Here is a 22260-nt window from a genome sequence, read left to right on the forward strand (position 1 = left end):
TTGGAAGAGGAAGGGGCCCGCTCCAAACTGTTCCCACAAGGTTGGGAGCATGGAATTGTCCAAAATGTTTTGGTATCCTGAAGCATTCAAAGTTCCTTTCACTGGAACTAAGGGGCCAAGCCCAACTCCTGAAAAACAACCCCACACCATAATTCCTCCTCCACCAAATTTCACACTCGGCACAATGCAGTCTGAAATGTACTGTTCTCCTGGCAACCTCCAAACCCAGACTCGTCCATCAGATTGCCAGATGGAAAAGCGTGATTCATCACTCCAGAGAACGTGTCTCCACTGCTCTAGAGTCCAGTGGCGGCGTGCTTTACACCACTGCATCCGACGCTTTGCATTGCACTTGGTGATGTGTGGCTTGGATGCAGCTGCTCGGCCATGGAAACCCATTCCATGAAGCTCTCTGCGTACTGTACTTGGGCTAATCTGAAGGTCGCATGAAGTTTGGAGCTCTGTAGCAATTGACTGTGAAGAAAGTCGAAGACCTCTTTGCACTATGCGCTTCAGCATCCGCTGACCCCTCTCCGTCAGTTTACGTGGCCTACCACTTCGTGGCTGAGTTGCTGTTGTTCCCAAACTCTTCCATTTTGTTATGATAAAGCTGACAGTTGACTGCGGAATATTTAGGAGCGAGGAAATTTCACGACTGGATTTGTTGCACAGGTGGCATCCCATGACAGTTCCACGCTGGAATTCACTGAGCTCCTGAGAGCGGCCCATTCTTTCACAAATGTTTGTAAAAACAGTCTGCGTGCCTAAGTGCTTGATTTTATACACCTGTGGCCAGGCCAAGTGATTAGGACACCTGATTCTGATCATTTGGATGGGTGACCGAATACTTTTGGTAATATAGTGTATGTTAATGTACACATGTGTGTGTGTGTGTTTGTATTAAAGCGTTACAGTATTAGCATATGTTAATGTAAACGTGTGTGTGTGTGTGTGTGTGTGTGTTACTCTTTACCCTTGGTGGAGGTTAATAAAGTGGATTAGCGTGCATGTCGTGTCTGCAGAGTTTATAGTAAAATGTGAAATATTGTTACACGGTTTTTCTCTCAGGCTAAAATATTAATCTAAAATCCTAAATTTCTCTCAGTAGCTTTACAGCTATAGAGTTTAAAAGTTCAAAAGTTTGTGCGCCCCACAGCAAAATGGTGGAAAACGGCAATTGTTAGAAATGAGACATTTAGTTCATTCGTTATCACGAATAGGACGATTAGTGTAAGTATATTTATTATTCAAATTATTATTTATTATATTATATAATCTATATATTTAGTATGTAGTATAATATATATATATATGAAAATATTATATATATTATACTTTTATTATTGCTATATTGTTCTTAAGGTTGTGGAAAGAAAAAATTTTCATTCATTCTTTCTTTTTTTTTCTTTCGTTCTGTGTCTTTCTTGTCGTAGTCTCAGCTGGGATTTTGCCACAACAAGAAAAAAATAATTAGAAATTAATTCAGTGGAAAATTGGTTTCCGAAACCGTATTTATCTATAATTTACCTGTAAATGATTGTCATGTGACGTCTTTTGAATAATTTTTTTATTCCAAACATTTTTATTCTTTGGTCTGAACAGAGTGCAGTAAGTAAAGTGAAGAGTTTCGCTTTTCGTTTTCTTTTTTTTTTCGGATTTCTGCTCGGTGGAGCTGCGGGAAAGAAAAGGAAATAAAAAATTCTCCTCCAGCACACTGCTTTAACATCTCACTCTTTTTTCTCTTCTCAACTGAATTAGTGTCCTGAAACAGAAAACTAGTTCAGCTGCGTTTTTTTTTTTTATTTATCTTTTTTCAACGCCAGCGAAAGTTTCAGTCCTGGCGTCGAGAGCTGCTTCATGTTCGATTCTCCAGGAGAAGTGGTTACTAATCACGGCCGGGTTAAATATCAGAGACAGAAGACGCTGCGCTGATGATGCGCGAGGTGATTACTCATCGTCTCGGCTTTATCATAACCTCAAACCGCTCGGAAGGAATCCCCCGCCTGCTGAATCACCGTTTCCTTTTGACTCCTCCGCCTCGTCTCAGGCTTTACTCGGCGTCAGTGTGTGTGTGTGTGTGTGTGTGTGTGTGTGTTTTACAGTAGAACTGAAGATGGAGATGATATGAGTCAGAACTGGAGGAAGAACCTTGTCTCTCTTTGTTGATTAATCAGGCGGGTTGATTCATACTGAATGATTCACGCTGAGTGATTCATTTTGATTCATTTTCTTTTTTTCTTTTTTTTTAATAATGTCAAGAAAGTCCAGTTAAGATGTTTGGAATTTGTGGAAGAAGATGTGGGAGAAATCAGCAGCTGTGAAGCTCACCAGGGACGAACACTTCAGGGGAGATTAAAAGTTTACACCCCCCCTGTTAAAATTGCAGGTTTTTGTGATATAAAAAAAGAAACAAAGATAAATCATGTCAGATGATTCAAGTGGAAAACAAATAAAACTGTTTTAGGGAGAAAAAAAAAAAAATCTTACAATAACCTGTTTTGTTTTTCCATCACAAAAGATTTATAGCTGTGTAGACTTTTTTATGTCCACTGGAGCTGATTCCAAACATCTCAAATGTCTCAAATGAATCGTTTAGTTTATTACTTAAAGTTAGTGTCTGTTGTCATCACTGTGCCAGCTACGTAAACTCCTCAGAGGCACCAACGATCTCTGCTACTAACCTGTTACTTTTCTTCCTAACGCCTCTGTGTACATTTTACATGACAGGATGAGATGAAACAACGGTTGTAAGTTTTTCTTCCATTTTTCAGGAAGTAACAAAGGAACTAACTGCAGGTAGGAACCAAAGTTGTGAGCAGGGAACTGAAGAAACGCCGAAGCACGCGCGCCTCGGGATCGGTCCGAGGAACCGTTCAGGACGATTGATCGGATTTGTCATTTTACAGCATAGAGAAAATGAACATTATGAATTTTTTAGAACTCAATCATTCAGTGCTTTTTAGTGCTTTTGCTGTGTGTCACAGCCGTCTTTAAAATCAGCACACAGTCCTGAAAAACCTGAGAAACTGTAGTGTTCTGAAATGTTCTTCCCGCTGATGTAAAAGCTGGTTAAACGCAGCCAGCGAGCTGCTAACTCTTCAGTCAGATTGAGCTTTTTCGCAGCTCTCTGGATCAGCTTCCTGCTGTGAAGGTAATTGGGTTTGAGCCTGTGTGTGTAAAGTCCAGCTGAGCGCCGCCGATCTCCGCTTCCTTTCCCGCCTTTTTTACGACCGAGAACCGTTTGTGTCGCTCAACAGATTGCAGCACGCAGCGTCTCATCACGCTGATGATTTCTGCTCGCTAATCACGGCACAGCCGCCGCACACAACCGCGAGCCGTACGGGTTACGACCCGCTTTTTATTCCGAGTGCTTTAGCTCCGGTTCATCGTAAACGTGAGCTTCAGCTGCTCTCTCTGTGGAATCAGTTCTCTCACAGAGAAAAGTCACATGTGAATAATCACGTGACTCACGTGTTAAACGTAAACATTTTCATACATGTAGGGGATTTTCACACGTTTTTATTTTCATGTGTAACACGTTTCACATGTTCATGTTTCAAATCCTTTTCCCTGATTCATTTATTTTTGTCGAACAAGCAAACAAGGTGAGAACGAAAAGAAAGGAGAAAACTATGAAAATAAGAAGTTGAGAGAGAAAGAAAGAAACTAACGAAGAACAAAATGAAAAAACTAGAAAGAAAGAAAGAAACAAACAAACAAATAAACAAAGAACAAAATGAAAAAAAAACAAGAAAGAAAGAAAGAAAGAAATGGAAAAAACTGTAAAGAAAGAAAGAAACAAACAAACAAAAACAAACAAAGAACAAAATGAGAAAAAAAACATAAGGAAAAGAAAGAAAGAAAGAAAGTGAAATCTGAAATAAAAAGTGATTTTCGAAAGAAAAAACAGAAAAATCAATCAGGGAAAGAGAGAAGGAAGAAAGTTTCCGTGCCAGTTTTAATTTCAATGTCAGTATTTTTCTTTAGAAAAGTCACGTGACTTCTCCCGTACCGTACACTCGGCCTTCACGTGCAGTTTTTTTTTTTCAGTTGGAACTCATGATCTTTTTTTTTTTCTTTTCCAAAATAGCCTCGTGCCTGGAGCGTAAACTAGTTTTTGTTCTACTTCTTCCCGTCTTCCTTCTCTTTCTCATGGCTGCGACTTTAAAAATAGGCGCTCCGGCTCACAGCGAAGACGGATGACAAAAAAAAGCGGCGTAGCATTTTCAGGGTCGGCTTTGACAAACGAGGCAGCGGAGTTCGGAGGCGCTGGGGAGGCGCTGGGGAGAGCTGTGCAGTTAGGTCAGCCGTCTCGAGGGGTTCGATCCCGACGCATTATTGCTACACTGGTGACGGTAATGGCCTTAAAACAGCTCCATTACGGAACGATACGGAGCCGAATCGGGAAGGAGACGTGGAATCAGGGTGTGCTGAGGGAAAGAAAGAAGTCAGGAACTTGCAGATGAATATGTTTATGTGTGCGTGTGGCAGGAGTCGTGACAGATCTCTCTCTCTCTCTCTCTCTCTCTTTTTCTCTCCCCCTCTCTCTCTGTCTCTCTCTGTCTCTCTCTGTCTGTTTAAAAGGAGACGTCGGGGGCGGACGAGTCGCTGAAGTAGCCTTGAAAGCGAACACGACGCTGAGCAGAGCATCACGATGCTGAAATGATTTCCCTCATTGAGCTTTTCTCTGATAAATATTTCCCTTTCAACATCGTCCTATTCAGCAAAGGACGAGCAGAATAACCTGCTCCTGATCCTCCTCCTCCTCCTCCATCTTCTCCATCTCCTCCTCCTTCTCCTCCTGATCCTCCTCCTTCTCCTGATCCTCCTCCTCCTCCTCCATCTTCTCCATCTCCTCCTCCTCCTTATCCTCCTCCATCTCCTCCATCTCCTCCTCCTTCTCCTCCTGATCCTCCTCCTTCTCCTGATTCTCCTCCTCCTCCTCCTCCTCCATCTCCTCCTGATCCTCCTCCTCCTCCATCTTCTCCATCTCCTCCATCTCCTCCTCCTCCTTCTCCTGATCCTCCTCCTCCATCTCCTCCATCTCCTCCTCCTTCTCCTCCTGATCCTCCTCCTTCTCCTGATCCTCCTCCTCCTCCATCTTCTCCATCTCCTCCATCTCCTCCTGATCCTCCTCCTGCTCCTGATTCTCCTCCTCCATCTCCTCCTGATCCTCCTCCTCCTCCATCTTCTCCATCTCCTCCATCTCCTCCTGCATCTCCTCCTGATCCTCCTCCTGCTCCTGATCCTCATCCTCCTGCTGCATCTCCTGCTCCTCCTAAATTATGTCATTCCTTCCAGAGTAAAACACTTCATGTCGTACTGTTACAGTAAAATTATCAACAATTATTAACGATTATTTTCTTATAACAGCGCGTCCTGAAGTGTTTTATTCCTCTTCTACCACAGCAAATTGCCAACGATTACAATTGGTTGTACTTTTTTGTCCATTTAGAGTTACATTTAACATTGTTGAACGCCCACAAAACAAGTTCCTGTTATTACTTTAACAGCTATGTACAGTCGCTCCTTCATCCGTCTTTGTTCTTTCTCTCTTTTGACCATAAGACAAAAAAAGAAAGAAAGAAAAGGAAGTAAGAAACAAAATGAAGGAAGGAACGAATGAAAGAAAGAAAGAAAAAAGAAAGATAAAGAAAGGCAGGTAACAAGAGCAGGAAAGAAGAATCAAAATGTTAAGAAAGAAAGAAAAAGAAAGAAAGAAAGAAAGAAAGAAAAAGCAAGGTAACAACATAATGAAAGAAGATTAATAAGAAAGTAAGAAACTGAGAAAGAAAGAAAGAAAGAAAGAAAGAAAAAGCAAGGTAACAACATAATGAAAGAAGATTAATAAGAAAGTAAGAAATTGAGAAAGAAAGAAAGAAAGAAAGAAAAAGGAAGGTAACAGCATAATGAAAGAAGATTAATAAGAAAGTAAGTAAGAAAGAAAGAAAGAAAGAAAGAAAGAAAAAGGAAGGTAACAGCATAATGAAAGAAGATTAATAAGAAAGTAAGAAATTGAGAAAGAAAGAAAGAAAGTAAGTTGAGAAAGAAAGAAAGAAAGAAAGAAAGAGAAAGGTAACAGCATAATGAAAGAAGATTAATAAGAAAGTAAGAAATTGAGAAAGAAAGAAAGAAAGAAAGAAAGAAAGAAAAAGGAAGGTAACAGCATAATTAAAGAAGATTAATAAGAAAGTAAGAAGTTGAGAAAGAAAGAAAGAAAGAAAGTAAGAAGTTGAGAAAGAAAGAAAGAAAGAAAGAAAGAAAGAAAGAAAAAGAGAAAGCAGCTGTTACTATAGAAACGATAAGCTGTTAGAGCCTGCGTGATTGGCGGCTGCACTACTGTCAGACCAATCAGATTGGAGAACTGGGCAGCGGAGTGTCTAAGAGGAATGAGAGTGAATAAGCGTGAGGCTGGTGATGACGCTGAGCGTCTCGGACTCGACCCTGACTGCACACGGTGTTTATTATCTCAGCGCTGCGCAGAGCAAACAGACGACACCATACATTCCTTAATGATGACTTTTCCTGTGAAATGTGACGAGTGACCTTGAAATGTGTTCCATGTACATTACTCAGTGCTGAACACACACACACACACACACACACACATGCACGCACACACACAAAAACACACACAAACACACATGTACAAACACACGCACATGTACACACACACATGCACACACACGCTACACGTACACACACACACACACACACACACGCTACACGTGCACACACACACACACACAAACACACACAAACACACGTGTACAAACACACGCACACGTACACACACACATGCACACACACACACTACACGTACACACACTACACGTACACGTGCACATGCACACACACACACACAAACAAACGATGAATGAAGATGCTGTATGAGGTAACTGTTCTTTATCTGCTCTGACATCATCAGCACAGCAACGTGCTGCGTAAAAACTTACGAATGAAAAGGTAGCTGGCTCCGCACTAGCCCCACCCCTACACTAGCCCCACCCTCACACTAGCCCCGCCCCTACACTAGCCCCACCCTCACACTAGCCCCGCCCCTACACTAGCCCCACCCTCACACTAGCCCCGCCACTAACAGTCACCTTTTTATTCACACTTTACGCACGTTAGCATGTGCTTACGTTATGATCAGCAGTGATCAGTTTGTGATTTTGTGATTATGCCATTTTGTTCTCTTCCTGTCTTTCCTTTTCTCTCTTTCTCTTCTTCCTTCCTGCCTTTCTTTCTTTTCCACCATTGTCTTCCTTCATCCCTTTCTTAATTTTTCCTTCTTTCTAAAATCACTTTTTTGTTTCAGATCAGTCATTTAAAAAAAGATATTACAGTGTTTTCTTACTTTCTTTCAGTTTATCTTTACTTTCCTATCGCTCTTCGTTCAGTTCATTCATTTTTTCATTTATTTGTTCTTTCATTCTTTCTCTATCTAAGTTTCCCTGTTATTCTTTTGATTCAATCTATTTCCTTTCTTATTTTTCCATTTGTTTGATCTTTTCTTTCTTTCGTTCTCTTTCTTTCTTGCTTTCCTCTTGCTCCTATATATCTACATTTCTTTCTTTCTTTCTTATTTATTTAAAAGATTTTTTTGTTTTAATCTTTCTTTAATCTCTCCATCATTTTATCTTTTTTTAGGTGCTGTATTACCTTCGTGTTTTCGCGTTACTTTCAGGTCGAATTAGTTCACCATCATCTGGTTTGTAAACATTTTATAAATAATTTGCATATTTGAGAATGAAAGAAAGTGAATGGAGCAGTGAAAGGTGAATGCTGGGGAAATAAACATGGCCGTGTGTGAGTGTTACAGTCGAGCGTTTCAGCATTACGATAAACGAGATCTGATCGACTCAGAGCTTCCTGTCACAATGCACAGCGCTCATTTAGAGTCGGTATTATTAACGTTAGCGGTGTGTGTAGTGCTGCTGCGGTGTGGAACCTGACACCTGGAACTAGAAGCTGGTGGTGTGTGTGTGTGTGTGTGTGTGTGTGTGTGTGTGTGTGTGTAGTGCTCTGTAGAACATCTCTGCTGCGGGTAACAGAGGCAGCCAGCGGTCCCCCGCTGACCGGCTGCAGTAAAACACACCGCTGCTGATTTACAGCCGGATCCGTACGCTACTCTGGGTACTTAAATAACAATGGAGTCCACGCTGAAGCACATTGACTGACACGGAGCTTCCATCAGCAGCGTCGTTTAGTGAACAGTGCTGCGTTTCTTCCAGCTAATTTAGAGCCGTTAGCAGAAATCACTGCAGTAGACTAGCAATCGAAGACAAACATCAACCATTTAAACATCTAACATCTAACACACTAGCGTTCGGTTTCTATGGCATGACTTCATACCGAGCGCGTCACTTCATCCGTTCTCATCCACAAATCCTACAGTGAACTGAGATCTTAGCAAAGGTTGACTTTTATATATTACTTGTTTCACACAAGTGCAAATTTAGCATAAACAGGTCACGCTAGCTGAGAATGTGCACAGTGACTTTTCACTCGGATCTGTTTAACGGCTGATTAAAGACATCGAGGCGGATCAATAAAATACAGACAACAGGTGGAATGTTTTAATCAGTCAGTCATATAGTCATAGAGTCATCTGATTTGTCATTCATTCAGGCAGTTGCATATTCAGGCAGGTAGTCATTCATGCATTTATTCATTCATTCATTCATTCATTCATTCATTCAGTTATTCAGGCTTTCAATCAGTCACTCATTCATTCATACTTTTGGTCATTCATTCAGTCAGATATTCATTCATTCATTCATTCAGTCAGTCAGTCAGTCAATCAGTCATTCATTCATTCCTTTATTCATTCATGCATTCAGTTATTCAGGCTTTCATTCATTCATTCATTCATTCATTCAGTCAGTCAGTCAGATAGTCATTCATTCATTCCTTTATTCATTCATACATTCAGTTATTCAGGCTTTCAATCAGTCAGATAATCATTCATTCAGTCAATCAGATAGTCAGTCATTCATTCATTTATTCATTCATTCAGTCAGATAGTCGTTCATTCAGTCAGATAGTCATTCATTCATTCATTCATTCATTCATTCATTCAGTTATTCAGGCATTCAGTTAATCAGCGAATCACTCAGTTCGTTACTTACTCTGTCAGTTATATAGTCAATTGGCCATTCATTCATTCATTCATTCATTCATTCATTCATTCAGTCAGTCAGTCAGTCAGTCAGTCAGTTACACAATTAGTCACTCATTCATTCATTCAGTTAGTCAGTCAGTCAGTTAATCAGTGAATCAGTCAGTTTGTCAGTTATTTAGTCATTCAGTCATTCATTCATTCTTTTATTCATTCAGTTAGTCTCTCAGTCCGTCAGTTCAGTCATTCTGTTAATCAGTCAGTTTGTCATTCAGTCAGTTAATCAGTTATTGACGCCTCTATCAGTCCTGATTGGTTCTTAAACACTAGCGATACAGTTCACGCTCACTGGAACCACGTCAGTGAAGAATCAGTTCAGCAGAACTGTATCTGTCAGCGACACACGCGTCATCGCGCCTCTCAGTAACATCCCAGTGTGTACCAAAACATTCCTCAATCAGACAGATCAGCTTGCACCCAAACACGAAGCCTTTGTTTTTTAATGATTATTTTTAGCCTCGGGGTCTATAACTGACTCTGCCAGGAGCAATTAAAGAGAAAGAGCCATATCACAGATCTCTGAGGAGCGACTGAGACGCAGCAGCTGACAAACAGCACTGGCTTATCTCTGCTTTCTGAGGTGGAGAGTGTTATTACCTGAGAAATAGACTCGCAATGAGGTGATTAAAAACTCTCACTTTACAGCGGAGAGAGAGACGCTCAGGAGGAGACGGCCTTATTGTCGCGCAGCGGATGACGAAACACAACGATCAGTTCCACCTGCGGCTTTTATTCTCTCTGACCAAGAGATACTGCTTTTTACACAATGATATAATATATGAATAATAAAAAGATTTGAGATCTATGACATGTATACAAGTCTTTACTTTTACTTTACTTTTCTTTCTTTCTTGTTACATGTAGTGATTTTGTAAAAGGAGGCGTAATTTCTGGAGACAAACGGCCTCGTCCCTGCAGCCGAGCTGATCTGGTGGTTCAGTGTGAAACCAGGGTTCAGACCCCATCTGTTAAATCCACCAGCCGTCCAGAGGAAACATCTGCTCTTCTGGTGCTGATCAAGTCCGAAATAATACCCATTCCAGCATTTATCTTCACAAAAGAGCTGTTCAGCACAACAAATGAGAGCTGATGGAGATCATTTCCACACACGTTTGCAGCTGCTTGATGCTAACTGCCCCCGATTAGCTCACATTCATCATTAGCAACCTCAGCGTTTTTTTAAAGATTTGCCGCTTTAAAGTGCCAACGAAATCAAAACTGGTGTTCTGTACGAGTCTCATGGTGTCGTGGACACAACTGTGGATAAATATATACATATATATTTAAAAAATAAATCTAGCCACTTCGCTACGCCACTGCTGAGTTTGTTTAGATTCATATTCCTCACGTGGGTTTTCATACCACCGCTATGCAGACGACACTCAACTCAGCGTCTCTTTTCCTCACTCAGACGTCTGGTAGACGTCTCGTCATGGATGGCAGCTCATCAGCTGAAACTAAATCCCAGAAAAACTGAGCTGCTGTACGTCCCGGGACAACGGACACGTCTCTGTTCACACCTGCCGTTACCACGGTGATCCCAGGTAGAGAGCGCTAAGTGTGAACAGAGTCCAAAGTCTCCGAGACGCATATGACCACATAACGATTGTAGTGTGAACGCAAAATGCAACAGGAATTATTTTATGCTGCAACAGGAACTACTTTATACTGCCACAGGAACTACATTATACTGCCACAGGAACTACATTATACTGCCACAGGAACTACATTTTACTGCCACAGGAACTACATTATACTGCCACAGGAACTACTTTATACTGCCACAGGAACTACATTATACTGCGACAGGAACTACTTTATACTGCCACAGGAACTTTTTTATAGTGCGACAGGAACTACATTATACTGCCACAGGAACTATTTTATAGTGCGACAGGAACTACTTTATACTGCCACAGGAACTACTTTATACTGCCACAGGAACTACATTTTACGGCAACAGGAATTATTTTATGCTGCAACAGGAACTACTTTAGACTGCAACAGGAACTACTTTATAGTGCAACAGGAACTACTTTATAGTGCAACAGGAACTACTTTATACTCCAAAAAGGAACTACATTATACTGCAACAGGAAGTACACGATACTGTGACAGGAACTACATTTTATGGCAACAGGAACTACTTTATAGTGCAACAGGAACTATTTTATAGTGCAGCATTAACTACTTTATCCTGCAACAGGAACTATTTTATAGTGCAACAGGAACTATTACTACACACAGATATTTTTTAGAAAGCAGCACATTTGTTTGTAACAGCAGCCTCTGTGCTGAACTTCTCTTTATTCTTATTAAATGTGCATCTAGCTTTCAGGACGTCTCTTATAAGATTTAGATTCATTTCATTGGAGTATTTCGCTGAGGCACAATAAAACGAGCGCCGCGAGTTCACAAATAAAAGCGTTCTTACACACCGAGCGCAAAGGCTCCTCCGAGAACTCACATTTTACACTGTATTACTGCTCTGAGCAATAAAACTCCGAGTTAAGATCACAGAGAGGTGCGAGAGAATAAAGAAATAAAAACACCACAGCCATGTTTAACGGCTAGATCTCTCTCTCACACACACACACACACACACACACACACGCGCACACACACACACACACACACAAATACACACACACGCACGCACACACACACGCGCGCTGGTGGATTAATCAGCAGTTGAGACTGGGTCAGCTGTGATTATAACAGTGTTCTCATTTACACTCGTATGAAAGTCACCAAGCTGTCAGTTAACGTATTGATGAAGCGGCTTGATCCAGTCTCGTTCGACCGTTTCCCTGACGCAGTGTTTCCCAAACGGAACATTAGGAAATTACAATCGATTCCCAGCGACTGGTTTGCGGTGCCGAGCCTCAGAGCTCCAGCTTCCTGTTCAGCACCAGGACCGTTAGATAAAGGCTTACAGTGTAAACGTGTTTCTAATATAAAATAAATGTAAACTCTGAAGTTCAACAGTGTGCATCTACAAACTTCTTTTTTTTTTGCATTTAAGTCGCTCTCTAACTTTTATTATTTACTTTACACTTTACACTGCTGTATCACTTTTTATTTTAATTATCGCACTTTTCTGCTTTTACGCACGTCGTAATTAAATATTTTTACATAACAGCCTGTTTTACTCATCTTATACCAGGAAAGGAAGGAAGGAAGGAAAGAAAGAAAGAAAGAATGAATGGAAGGAAAGAAAGAAAGAAAGGGCAAAAAGAAAGAAAGAAACGAAGAAAGGCAGGGAAAAAGGAAGGAAGGGTAAAGAACAAAAGAAAGGAAGGAAGGAAGGAAGGAAGGGGAAGAAAGAAAGAACGAAAGAAAGAATGAATGGAAGGAAGGAAGGACGGAAGAAAGAAAGAAAGAAAGAAAGATGGAGTAAAGATTTAAAGCAGTAGTGAAATGAAAATTCTTTCATGCAAGAAAGAAAGAAAGGAAAAAAGTTACAGAGGAAGGAAGAAAATAGATTAGAGAAAGAAAGAAAGAAGAAGAGAGATGATGTCTGATTAGTTACAGCTTTACCTCTGACTGTTACAAAGCCCTGACACTGGAGACTCCTTCCATAAATGTCACATAAACGTCTCCTTACTGGCGTTTATTAATCTGTTATTATCAGTGGAGCGTGCGCTGTGAATGAGCCGTTACTATAGAAACCATAACATATTAACAGAACGAGTGGATTAATATAAACCTGCGATGTGCAGCTGCACTACTGTCAGAGCTGCTGTTCTAGAGAACTAATCAACACCTCCTGACCAATCAGAACCCAGAATTCAACAGTGGTTTAAAAAAAAAAAAAAAGCCTAATGCAACATTTTAGCACGTCTCGAGTCTTTGGGGGGAAAATGATGCAATTTTTTAAGGAAAAGCATCAAAACACACAAAAAAAACACCTGAAAGTTTTTGCTTCAGCAGTTTTTCTTCGTTTCTCCAATAAAAACCTGATGGAGAAATTAAACGGATCGATAATGCAGTGTGTGATGATAATCTGTTCTCCAGCTCATGAAGGATTCGCTCCGCTGGGTTTATCAGCTCACAGGCAGAAACGAAATTTCCAATAAACCCGAATTCTGAAAGCGTTTGACGTTCTGCATTTTCACTTCTGTGTAAAAAAAAAGACTAAACTTATTACCTGAACACGTGAGATTTATGTCTGTAACTCGGGGAACTGAACCTGCCTGTGCACCGACCTTTTTACGTACCAGGCTATAAAACGTATGACACAATGACACACGTCTCTGAGCACTGACGTGTGACCCGTCTGATAATCAGCCAATTAATCAGCACTGACGTGTCGTTCTCATCCACGCCGAGTCACACTCACACCCAGAAAACCGCAGGAAGACAATACTCTCAGAAATAAAAGCGCTCTTAAAGTACCGACGCTCCGGAGTCAATCTGTGAGAGGAAACTAATAAACTGCCATTAAAGTCAATACGATATACAGATCTGTATTTCACAGCAGCACGAGGTGCGAGCGTTTCAAAAAGAGACGCAGTGGGATGAAGAGTGCTGGCGGAAGTTCACAACACACTAGGAAGGATGGAAAGAAGGAATGAAGGAAGGAAGAGAGAGGAAGGAAGGAAAGAAGGAAGAGAGGAAAGGAGAAAGGCAGAAAGAGAGGAAGGAAGGAAGGAAGGAATAGAGTAATGAAGGAAAGAAGGAAGAGAGAGGAAAGGAGAAAGGAAGGAAGAGAGGAAAGGAGAAAGGCAGAAAGAGAGGAAGGAAGGAATAGAGTAATGAAAGAAAGAAGGAAGAGAGGAAAGAAGAAAGGAAGGAAGAGAGGAAAGAAGAAAGGAAGGAAGAGAGGAAGGAAGGAAGAGAGAGGAAAGAAGGAAGGAAGGAAGGAAAGGAGAAAGGAAAGAAAGAAGAACAAGAGGGGAAAGAACAAAATAATAAATGAGGAATCAAGAAAGGAAGGAAGAATGAGATGAAAGGAGAGAGAGAGGAGGGAAGGAAGACTGAGAAGAAGGAAGGGAAGAAGGAAGAGAGAGGAAAGGAGAAAAGAAGGAAGGGAGGAAAGGAGAAAGGAAGGAAAGAAGGAAGGAAGAATGAGATGAAAGGAGAGAGAGGAAGAAATTAGGGAAGGAAGGAAAGAAAGAATGAAGAGGGTGAGATGACAGAGTGAAGAAAGAGAAAGAAAGGAAGGAAGGAATTAAGAGAAAGAGGAAGGAAGGAAGGAAGGAAGGGAGATGGAGGGAGAGAGAGGAAGGAAGACAGAGAGGAAAGTGAATTAATGGATAAAGAAACAGTTAAATGATACTTAAGTGAAAGTTTGGGGGGAAAAAGGAAATTTAAAAATGTGTATAAACGTGAGTGAATTATAGCACAGTAGCTGATGACGTAATGATGAAATGATTGTTTTTATTTTGTGGAAATGTAACTCAGTAAAAGTGAAATATGAATTTTAATTATAATCGGGTAAAAGTTAAATGCGCTAAAATGATGCTTAAGTATAATAATGAAATTCACTTATCCGATTTCTTTCCCTCTGTAAATACAGTGTAATGCCACGGAACATACTTTAGGCTTTGTTTTGGATCAGAGAGATGAAAAACAGAAACCTGAGAAAAGTCTTCAGGTTGCACGTGTGCCTATTTTTACTAGCGGAACATTTAAAGTATTCAATAATGTATAATGTGTAACTTCAGTAGAGAAATGCCTCACTCTGGATCGGAACGACCATGAAGCTAAAGCGCACAGCTTTAACCGGAGAGGGTTTACATCTATATCGAGTGAAACGTACAGCAAGTACAGTCGATTTCACACACTCACAATTCAAAATAATTTTACATTTACTTCCTTTTAAGCCCTGATTCACTAAAATGCAAACTTTATAGCAAAAATAACGGTCAAGCTCATTAACTCTGAAAGACTCTACAGGGATTTGCAGTTTTTTACATGACCAACATAATAAAAACGATTTTTATGTGTTTGCCTTAATTTGAAAAGGAGTTTCTACTTAAAAGTCTAAAAACAGTGGGCGGAGTCAATGCAAATAGATGAATTTACCATCTACAGTGTGATTTACAGGAGCCTGAAAGTTACTTCAAAGATTTTGTGTGTAAACGAATACGACTGAAGGGCAGGTATTAAAATAGCAGAAGTCTGATTTCTCTATTTAAAAACACACATTATTAACAGACACACACATTATAGTATGGACTAGCTAGCTAATCAACAAATCCGACAAGCTAGCTACATTTACACGTCACCTGATAGGCAAATTTTCTATGCTGTTATGATAAAAATGAGAATTGTTGCCAGTGGAACAAGACTTAGGATTTAGGTCAAACATGTTGAGGAAGGAAATGTTGGGAAAATATTCCACAGATTCTTAACAATAAGCCACGCAATAACGAATGCACGCTTACCTTGTCCGCCATGATCATGGACGATCCGCCGTGAATCCCCAGGATGGGTATCAACGTCTGCGAGGAAATAAAATCCAAAATCTGGGCGATGGCTTCCTGGTCGGTGCCGTCGCCGAACACCACGCCGTGGATCTTAGTCCCGGACATGAGGTCGCACACATGAGTGATGATGCTCTTCGGATCCGTTTCGTTGACCAGCAGCGTGACCACGTTGACGTCGATCGGGTCGTCCTTGCTCCACAGGGCGCGGATGTCCCGGTCCGAGATGTAGCGCGTTCGGCCCAGGATCACGGCAATGTTCAGAATGGGAACCTTCTCGGCGGCGTGGACCACGCCCACCAGGGTGAGGAGAGCCGGGAGCATCAGGAGTGCCAAGCTGGAAAACCCCATAGTGCTCAACTTCATTCCCTGTTGTCATGAAAGAAAAACATTGAGTTTTTATTAAAAAAAAAAAAAAAAAAAACTAAAGTGGCCAGAATGCTAATATACATCCTCTATTTATTTACAGATTATTGATATGAAGGTTAGCAAAGAAATCGTTCATTTCTACAGAACGATGAGAAATGTTCTGCAGTGTTCTGATCTAAATCTCCAGTTTTTACACTTGACCAGTTCTGTGAAGATTTGAGAACATGTACAGCTTTATATAAAGGACATTAATCAATGATGGAAAGGTAGCATGTGGGCCATCGATTATTTTCCTATAACAAGTGTTTTGTTGTTATTATTATTATTATTATTATTATTATTACTATTATTCCAGAGCAACTTTTCCAACAATTACACATTTTTAAAGAATGACACATCATATTTTTCTCCATTAAGACAACTGACTTACTTTATAATTTATAACCCGTATTGGGTTCTCGGTTGTCCCTGGGGGAACCCTTAAAGGTTTTCTATAGAACTCAAGCACAGAGTGTTTCCCTGTTAGAAAGAGTTCCAGGAAAAAACCCTAAACCAACTTTGAAGAACATTTTTTCTGCATGTTTGATTATTTCACATTATTGCTCAATATTTTCTTCCTAATACCTAGAACCTGTCAGGAGTTTAACATTTAGCTCTTGGTACTTGGTACACTCTTAAAAAAAAGGGATCTTCAAGGGTTCTTTAGGCATCCAATGATAACTAAGAGACTGATTGTAGGTCAAATAACCATTAAGAACCATTAAGTGTCCCTTTGATAAAAGCTTTAAAGGTTCTATAGAGAATCCAATAACAGATATTTTTCCTATCAGAAACATTTCCAAAGGAATGATTTTTTTAGAAGCTAAGAACCCTTAAATACCCAAAGTACCCTTAAAGAACTCTTGAAGAACCTTCTTGGCTGGAACGTCAGCTCCTTCAACAAGTGTGTGTTCAGATTAGTTAATTAACGTGGCGATTCGTTATTAATGCTTCCTTCAAGGGATGGTCAAGGCTCTTACTAATGGGTTCTGCTTAGAACCTTCTCTCAAAGAGAAACACTCCTGTTGTACGGTTCTGCATAGAACCTTTGAGTTCCCCTCAAGGGTCAAGCTGAAAAACTCTTACCATGCGATTTTTCGCTCAGATTGCTCTAAACTTGTCGCATGTGGGCGTGTCCTATTTTTAGCCTACTGCTGGTTGCCATGGTTTCACTGGTAGCGCTGGGTTTGTATGATATTCAGCACAAGCTAGCTACAGAACATAAATAAAACCATCTATCTGATCACAAATCAGATGTCTTCCCACAAAAACCAAAAATCTTGCAGGGAAATCCATTCGTGTTGAGCCTTAAACAACGTTTTGCTTTTTCACAGAATTTAAGAAGATTGAAAACATTGGTGCTGTTAGTTTTTGGGAAAATCAAACCCTTTTTTGGCTGTACGTAGGAGGTTTGGGTGTTATATCGGATTAATGACATTTATTTATTAAAGCATGTGCTAGTTCTAGCATGCTCATGTTATAAATGCATCACTTTCAGTCAATTAATAACGCAAGACCATTTCAGCACTGTTTAAGAAACCAGCATGTTGTCCATCAGACTGGCGTTATTGATGATTGGGGTGATTTTTTTCATGCAGACCTGGCAACCCTGAGATTAAAATTATATAAGAATAGATTGATTTGTTTTAATGCAGTATCCAAATATTTAAAATAAACCTGTAGGGGTAAGTTCAAGCTCAAGCTAATGTTAGAGCGTCGAACACAATGAACAGACGTCACTGTGTAAAGACCTGAAGCAGGAAGAAAATGAGCAGTGAAACATTTCTATGTTCCGAGAGTCTCGTTTTGGAAACCAGGCGAACGAAGAGCTGGCGATGAGCGAGTGATGAAGATGCCGTCTGACACCGAGGCTGAGCAGCAAGCAGAGCAGAAGAGCGGAGTGCTGACATCATCGCACCACGAGCGCACTGAGGGAACGGAGCCTCCTGAACATCCGACGTGGCCTACATGTGTAAGCGAGGTGAAGAGATGATCGCCGCAGATCATATGGTTCAGAGAGAGGTGAAGCTGCAGCGTCTGATCTGATGAAACCTAATGTGGCGTTTTAGGAAGCCATGTTGATGACATCACAGCTTTTACCTAGAGCTCAATTTTTTGGATGTGTGTGTATGTGTGTGGGGGGGAGGGGGGGTCCTCTTTTTATCTCCCATCCTCCTTTTCCATCCCATCACTTTTGGATTATCCAGTCTTTTCTTAATATTTAAATCCACCATTCATTAAATCCAATTGCCTTATCATCTGGAGATCGCGAGTTCGAATCCCCATGATGCCACAGTGCTCCATAATCAGGAGTACTAGAGAGCAAACTTGGGTGGGAGGGGCGTCTTCTGTCTCCCCTGTCAATCACCGTGACACTAGCCAATCATGGGCATCTGTGAGCTCATGTATGTGGAAGAGGGCAAACAGCACTTTCCTCCGAATGTGTTACGCCGCTCTGTGATGCAGTATTTCAGAAAACGCGGTTGGCTGGCGTCACACGTCTCGGAGGAAGCACGTATTAGCTTTCACCCTCGCCGGTTGTTCGCTGTCATATGATAGGGGAAAGCCGGGGGGTTGGTGGATGACCAAATTGAAGCGAAAACATGGGGAAAATATGAACACACTTTTTCTCCATTTATAGTTCCATGTAATGTTACGGAACGTCCTCAAACCCAGTTATGTCACTTTTCTCTCCCTTGAAGTAAAAACGCAGCTTGTCATGTTACTGAGAAACCACAAAGTGTAAACTCCTCCTGAAGATTGTTGGAAAAGTAAACCTCCAACTGTTACAAAGCGCTGACACTGGATACTCCTTCTATAACTGTTAAATAAACATCACAAACATTTTATTCCTTACGTAGTGCTGAATGGTTACAGAGTAAGTTCTTGAGTTTGTAGATGGAATGAAATGAGGCTGACTTCTTCACTGATTTATTTGTTTATCAGACTCTTTAGAGTACTGTATTTGCTGCAACTTTGTATGTTTACTATATATACAATAATCAGACAGAGCAACAGCTAGAGAGATGGAGCTCAAACCATGGAATTAGAAAATGATATAGATGTCTATAGATGTAGATGGATATGTTTATGTGTATAGATGTATAAAGATGTCTATAGATGTGTATAGCTGTTTATAAATGTCTTGAGATGTTTTTAGATGTGTATAGAAGTCTATGGTTGTGTGTGGAAGTTTATATTTTTTTTATATGTCTTTACATTTCTTTATATGTCTATATTTTTATATGTGTATAGATGTATATTGACATCTACAGATGTGTTTAGATGTCTTTAAATGTGTATAGAAGCCTATAGTTGCCATTAGATGTCTATAGATGTGTATAGATGTGTATAGAAGCCTATAGTTGTCTTTAGATGTGTATAGATGTGTTTAAATGTCTTTAGATGTGTATATGTGTGTTTAGGTGTGTATAGAAGTCTATAGTGGCCATTAGATGGCTTTAGATGTGTATATAGAAATCTACAGATGTATATAGATGTGTATAGAAGTCTATGGTTGTGTGTGGAAGTTTATTTTTTTTCTATGTCTTTAGATTTCTTTATATGTCTATATTTTTTTTATACGTGTATAGATGTATATTGACATCTACAGATATGTATGGATGTCTTTAGGTGTGTATATGTGTGTTTAGTTGTGTATAGAAGCCTATAGTTGCCATTAGATGTCTATAGATGCGTATAGAAGCCTATAGTTGTCTTTAAATGTGTATAGATGTGTTTAGATGTGTATAGATGTGTTTAGATGTGTATAGATGTGTTTAGATGTGTATAGATGTGTTTAAATGTGTATAGATGTCTTTAGATGTGTATAGATGTGTTTAGATGTGTATAGATGTCTTTAAATGTGTATAGATGTGTATAGATGTGTTTAGATGTGTATAGATGTCTTTAAATGTGTATAGATGTGTTTAGATGTGTATTGATGTGTTTAGATGTGTATAGATGTCTTTAAATGTGTATAGATGTGTTTAAATGTGTATAGATGTGTTTAGATGTGTATAGATGTGTTTAGATGTGTATAGATGTCTTTAAATGTGTATAGATGTGTTTAGATGTGTTTAGATGTGTTTAGATGTGTATAGATGTCTTTAAATGTGTATAGATGTGTTTAGATGTGTTTAGATGTGTTTAGATGTCTTTAAATGTGTATAGATGTGTTTAAATGTGTTTAGATGTGTATAGATGTCTTTAGATGTGTATAGATGTCTTTAAATGTGTATAGATGTGTATAGATGTCTTTAGATGTCTTTAGATGTGTTTAGATGTGTATAGATGTGTTTAGATGTGTATAGATGTGTTTAGATGTGTATAGATGTATTTAGATGTCTTTAGATGTGTTTAGATGTGTATAGATGTGTTTAGATGTGTATAGATGTGTTTAGATGTGTATAGATGTCTTTAGATGTGTATAGATGTCTTTAGATGTGTATAGATGTATTTAGATGTCTTTAGATGTCTTTAAATGTGTATAGATGTATTTAGATGTCTTTAGATGTGTTTAGATGTGTTTAGATGTGTTTAGATGTGTATAGATGTCTTTAAATGTGTATAGATGTCTTTAGATGTGTATAGATGTCTTTAAATGTGTATAGATGTCTTTAAATGTGTATAGATGTATTTAGATGTCTTTAGATGTGTATAGATGTGTTTAGATGTGTTTAGATGTGTATAGATGTCTTTAAATGTGTATAGATGTCTTTAGATGTGTATAGATGTGTATAGATGTGTTTAGATGTGTATAGATGTGTATAGATGTCTTTAAATGTGTATAGATGTGTATAGATGTGTTTAAATGTGTATAGATGTGTATAGATGTGTTTAAATGTGTATAGATGTGTATAGATGTGTTTAGATGTGTATAGATGTCTTTAAATGTGTATAGATGTCTTTAGATGTGTATAGATGTGTTTAAATGTGTTTAGATGTGTATAGATGTGTATAGATGTATTTAGGAGTCTCGTTAGTTCCCGCAAATTGCAGCTTTATGCACGCGCGCCCCCTGTCGGTGCGCCTCGGCCCGGACCTCAGCCTCATTCCGCTTTAGGACGCGACTCCAGCGCATTCAATGTCGTGCTTATACACACCTACTGTACACACACCTACATGTCTATAGCATATGGCTGTCATGCAGGAATGAAGCGCATTGTGTCTGAAAGGAGCGCGCGGTTCACTGAAACTGTCTGGATAAAAGTGTGGTACAAAGTGCACCAAGCAGGTGGGGAAAAAAAGAAGAAGAAGAAGAAATAGATAAACCCAAAAGATCTGATCTGCTTGAACGCGAGGTCCAGGCTGTCCAGAAAAAGAAAAAAAAGCTGTAACTGCAATGCACTGTAAGATTTCTGAGCGCTATCTCTGCTCTGCTCTGCTCGTGCACAAGGCTCCGGGGTTTATTATTTATTTTAATCCTGCGCTCGGGACGCAGAGACTCCGGAGACTCACATGATCATCCAAAGCAGTTTCACACTCACACGCTCACACACTCACACACTCATACTGTATTTCTATTTAATTTCGACACACATCATCAGCCCTAGCCAGCAGTTTGCTGCAGTCAGACTACAATCTCATTGCATTTCATTCGCAAAGAATTGTCTGCATGGCGCACGATGCAGGCTTTCGATACGCACCCGACAGCTCTTTAGATCAGGTTTACATGAAAGAAAAAAGCCAAGACAAAGCTATTGTGCTGCGGTTCATCCAGGTAACACGCACGTTTGGGATTTTATGCCTCTGTCTTTAGGATGCGGTGCACTTTTTCCTGGAGAGCGTATGCGTAAAAATGGACGAGAGAAAACAGTATATAGCGAATATTTAGGCTACTCACAGCATCGTCTCTCCTCCACAGAGCTCCAGAACCGGAGTGGACATCGCAGCAGGTCCTGTCCTCTCTCTCTCTCTCTCTCTCTCTCTCTCTATCTCTCTCTCTCAGTCTTTCTTCTCCTCTTTTCTCCTGCCGGGTTGCGGATGATTGAACGGTCGCCCTTTATTATCCTTCAACTTCGATCCCGCGACATCACATTAAATCCAAAGTGGCTTCTTGGCGTCCGCGAGCTTTATCCATGACTCTGTGTGTGTCTGTGTGTGTTTGTGTGTGTGTGTGTGTTTGTGTGTGTGTGTGTGTTTGTGTGTCTGTGTGTTGCCTCCTCGGTCCCGCATCCAAAGCTGCGGGGTTGGAAAAAAAGAAGAAGAAGAAGCAGAAACGCACGCGCGCGCGCA

The 22260-nt window shown here is 40.1% G+C and overlaps 1 protein-coding gene across 1 annotated transcript in view; it reads right to left on the reverse strand.

Annotated features, from left to right (window-relative positions):
* grin2aa (glutamate receptor, ionotropic, N-methyl D-aspartate 2A, a) overlaps positions 1 to 22260 on the reverse strand; it is a 124166-nt gene extending 101906 nt beyond the window's left edge. The window contains exons 1-2 of the mRNA XM_026947015.3: positions 21869 to 22260; positions 15577 to 15984 (exon numbers count right to left, since the gene is read on the reverse strand). Coding sequence (XP_026802816.1) covers positions 15577 to 15981 — 405 coding nt within the window. The 5' untranslated portion in view covers positions 15982 to 15984; positions 21869 to 22260. The remainder of the gene's footprint in view (positions 1 to 15576; positions 15985 to 21868) is intronic.

Source organism: Pangasianodon hypophthalmus, chromosome 13, assembly GCF_027358585.1.
Source record: "Pangasianodon hypophthalmus isolate fPanHyp1 chromosome 13, fPanHyp1.pri, whole genome shotgun sequence".
In the NCBI taxonomy this organism is placed as follows: domain Eukaryota; kingdom Metazoa; phylum Chordata; class Actinopteri; order Siluriformes; family Pangasiidae; genus Pangasianodon; species Pangasianodon hypophthalmus.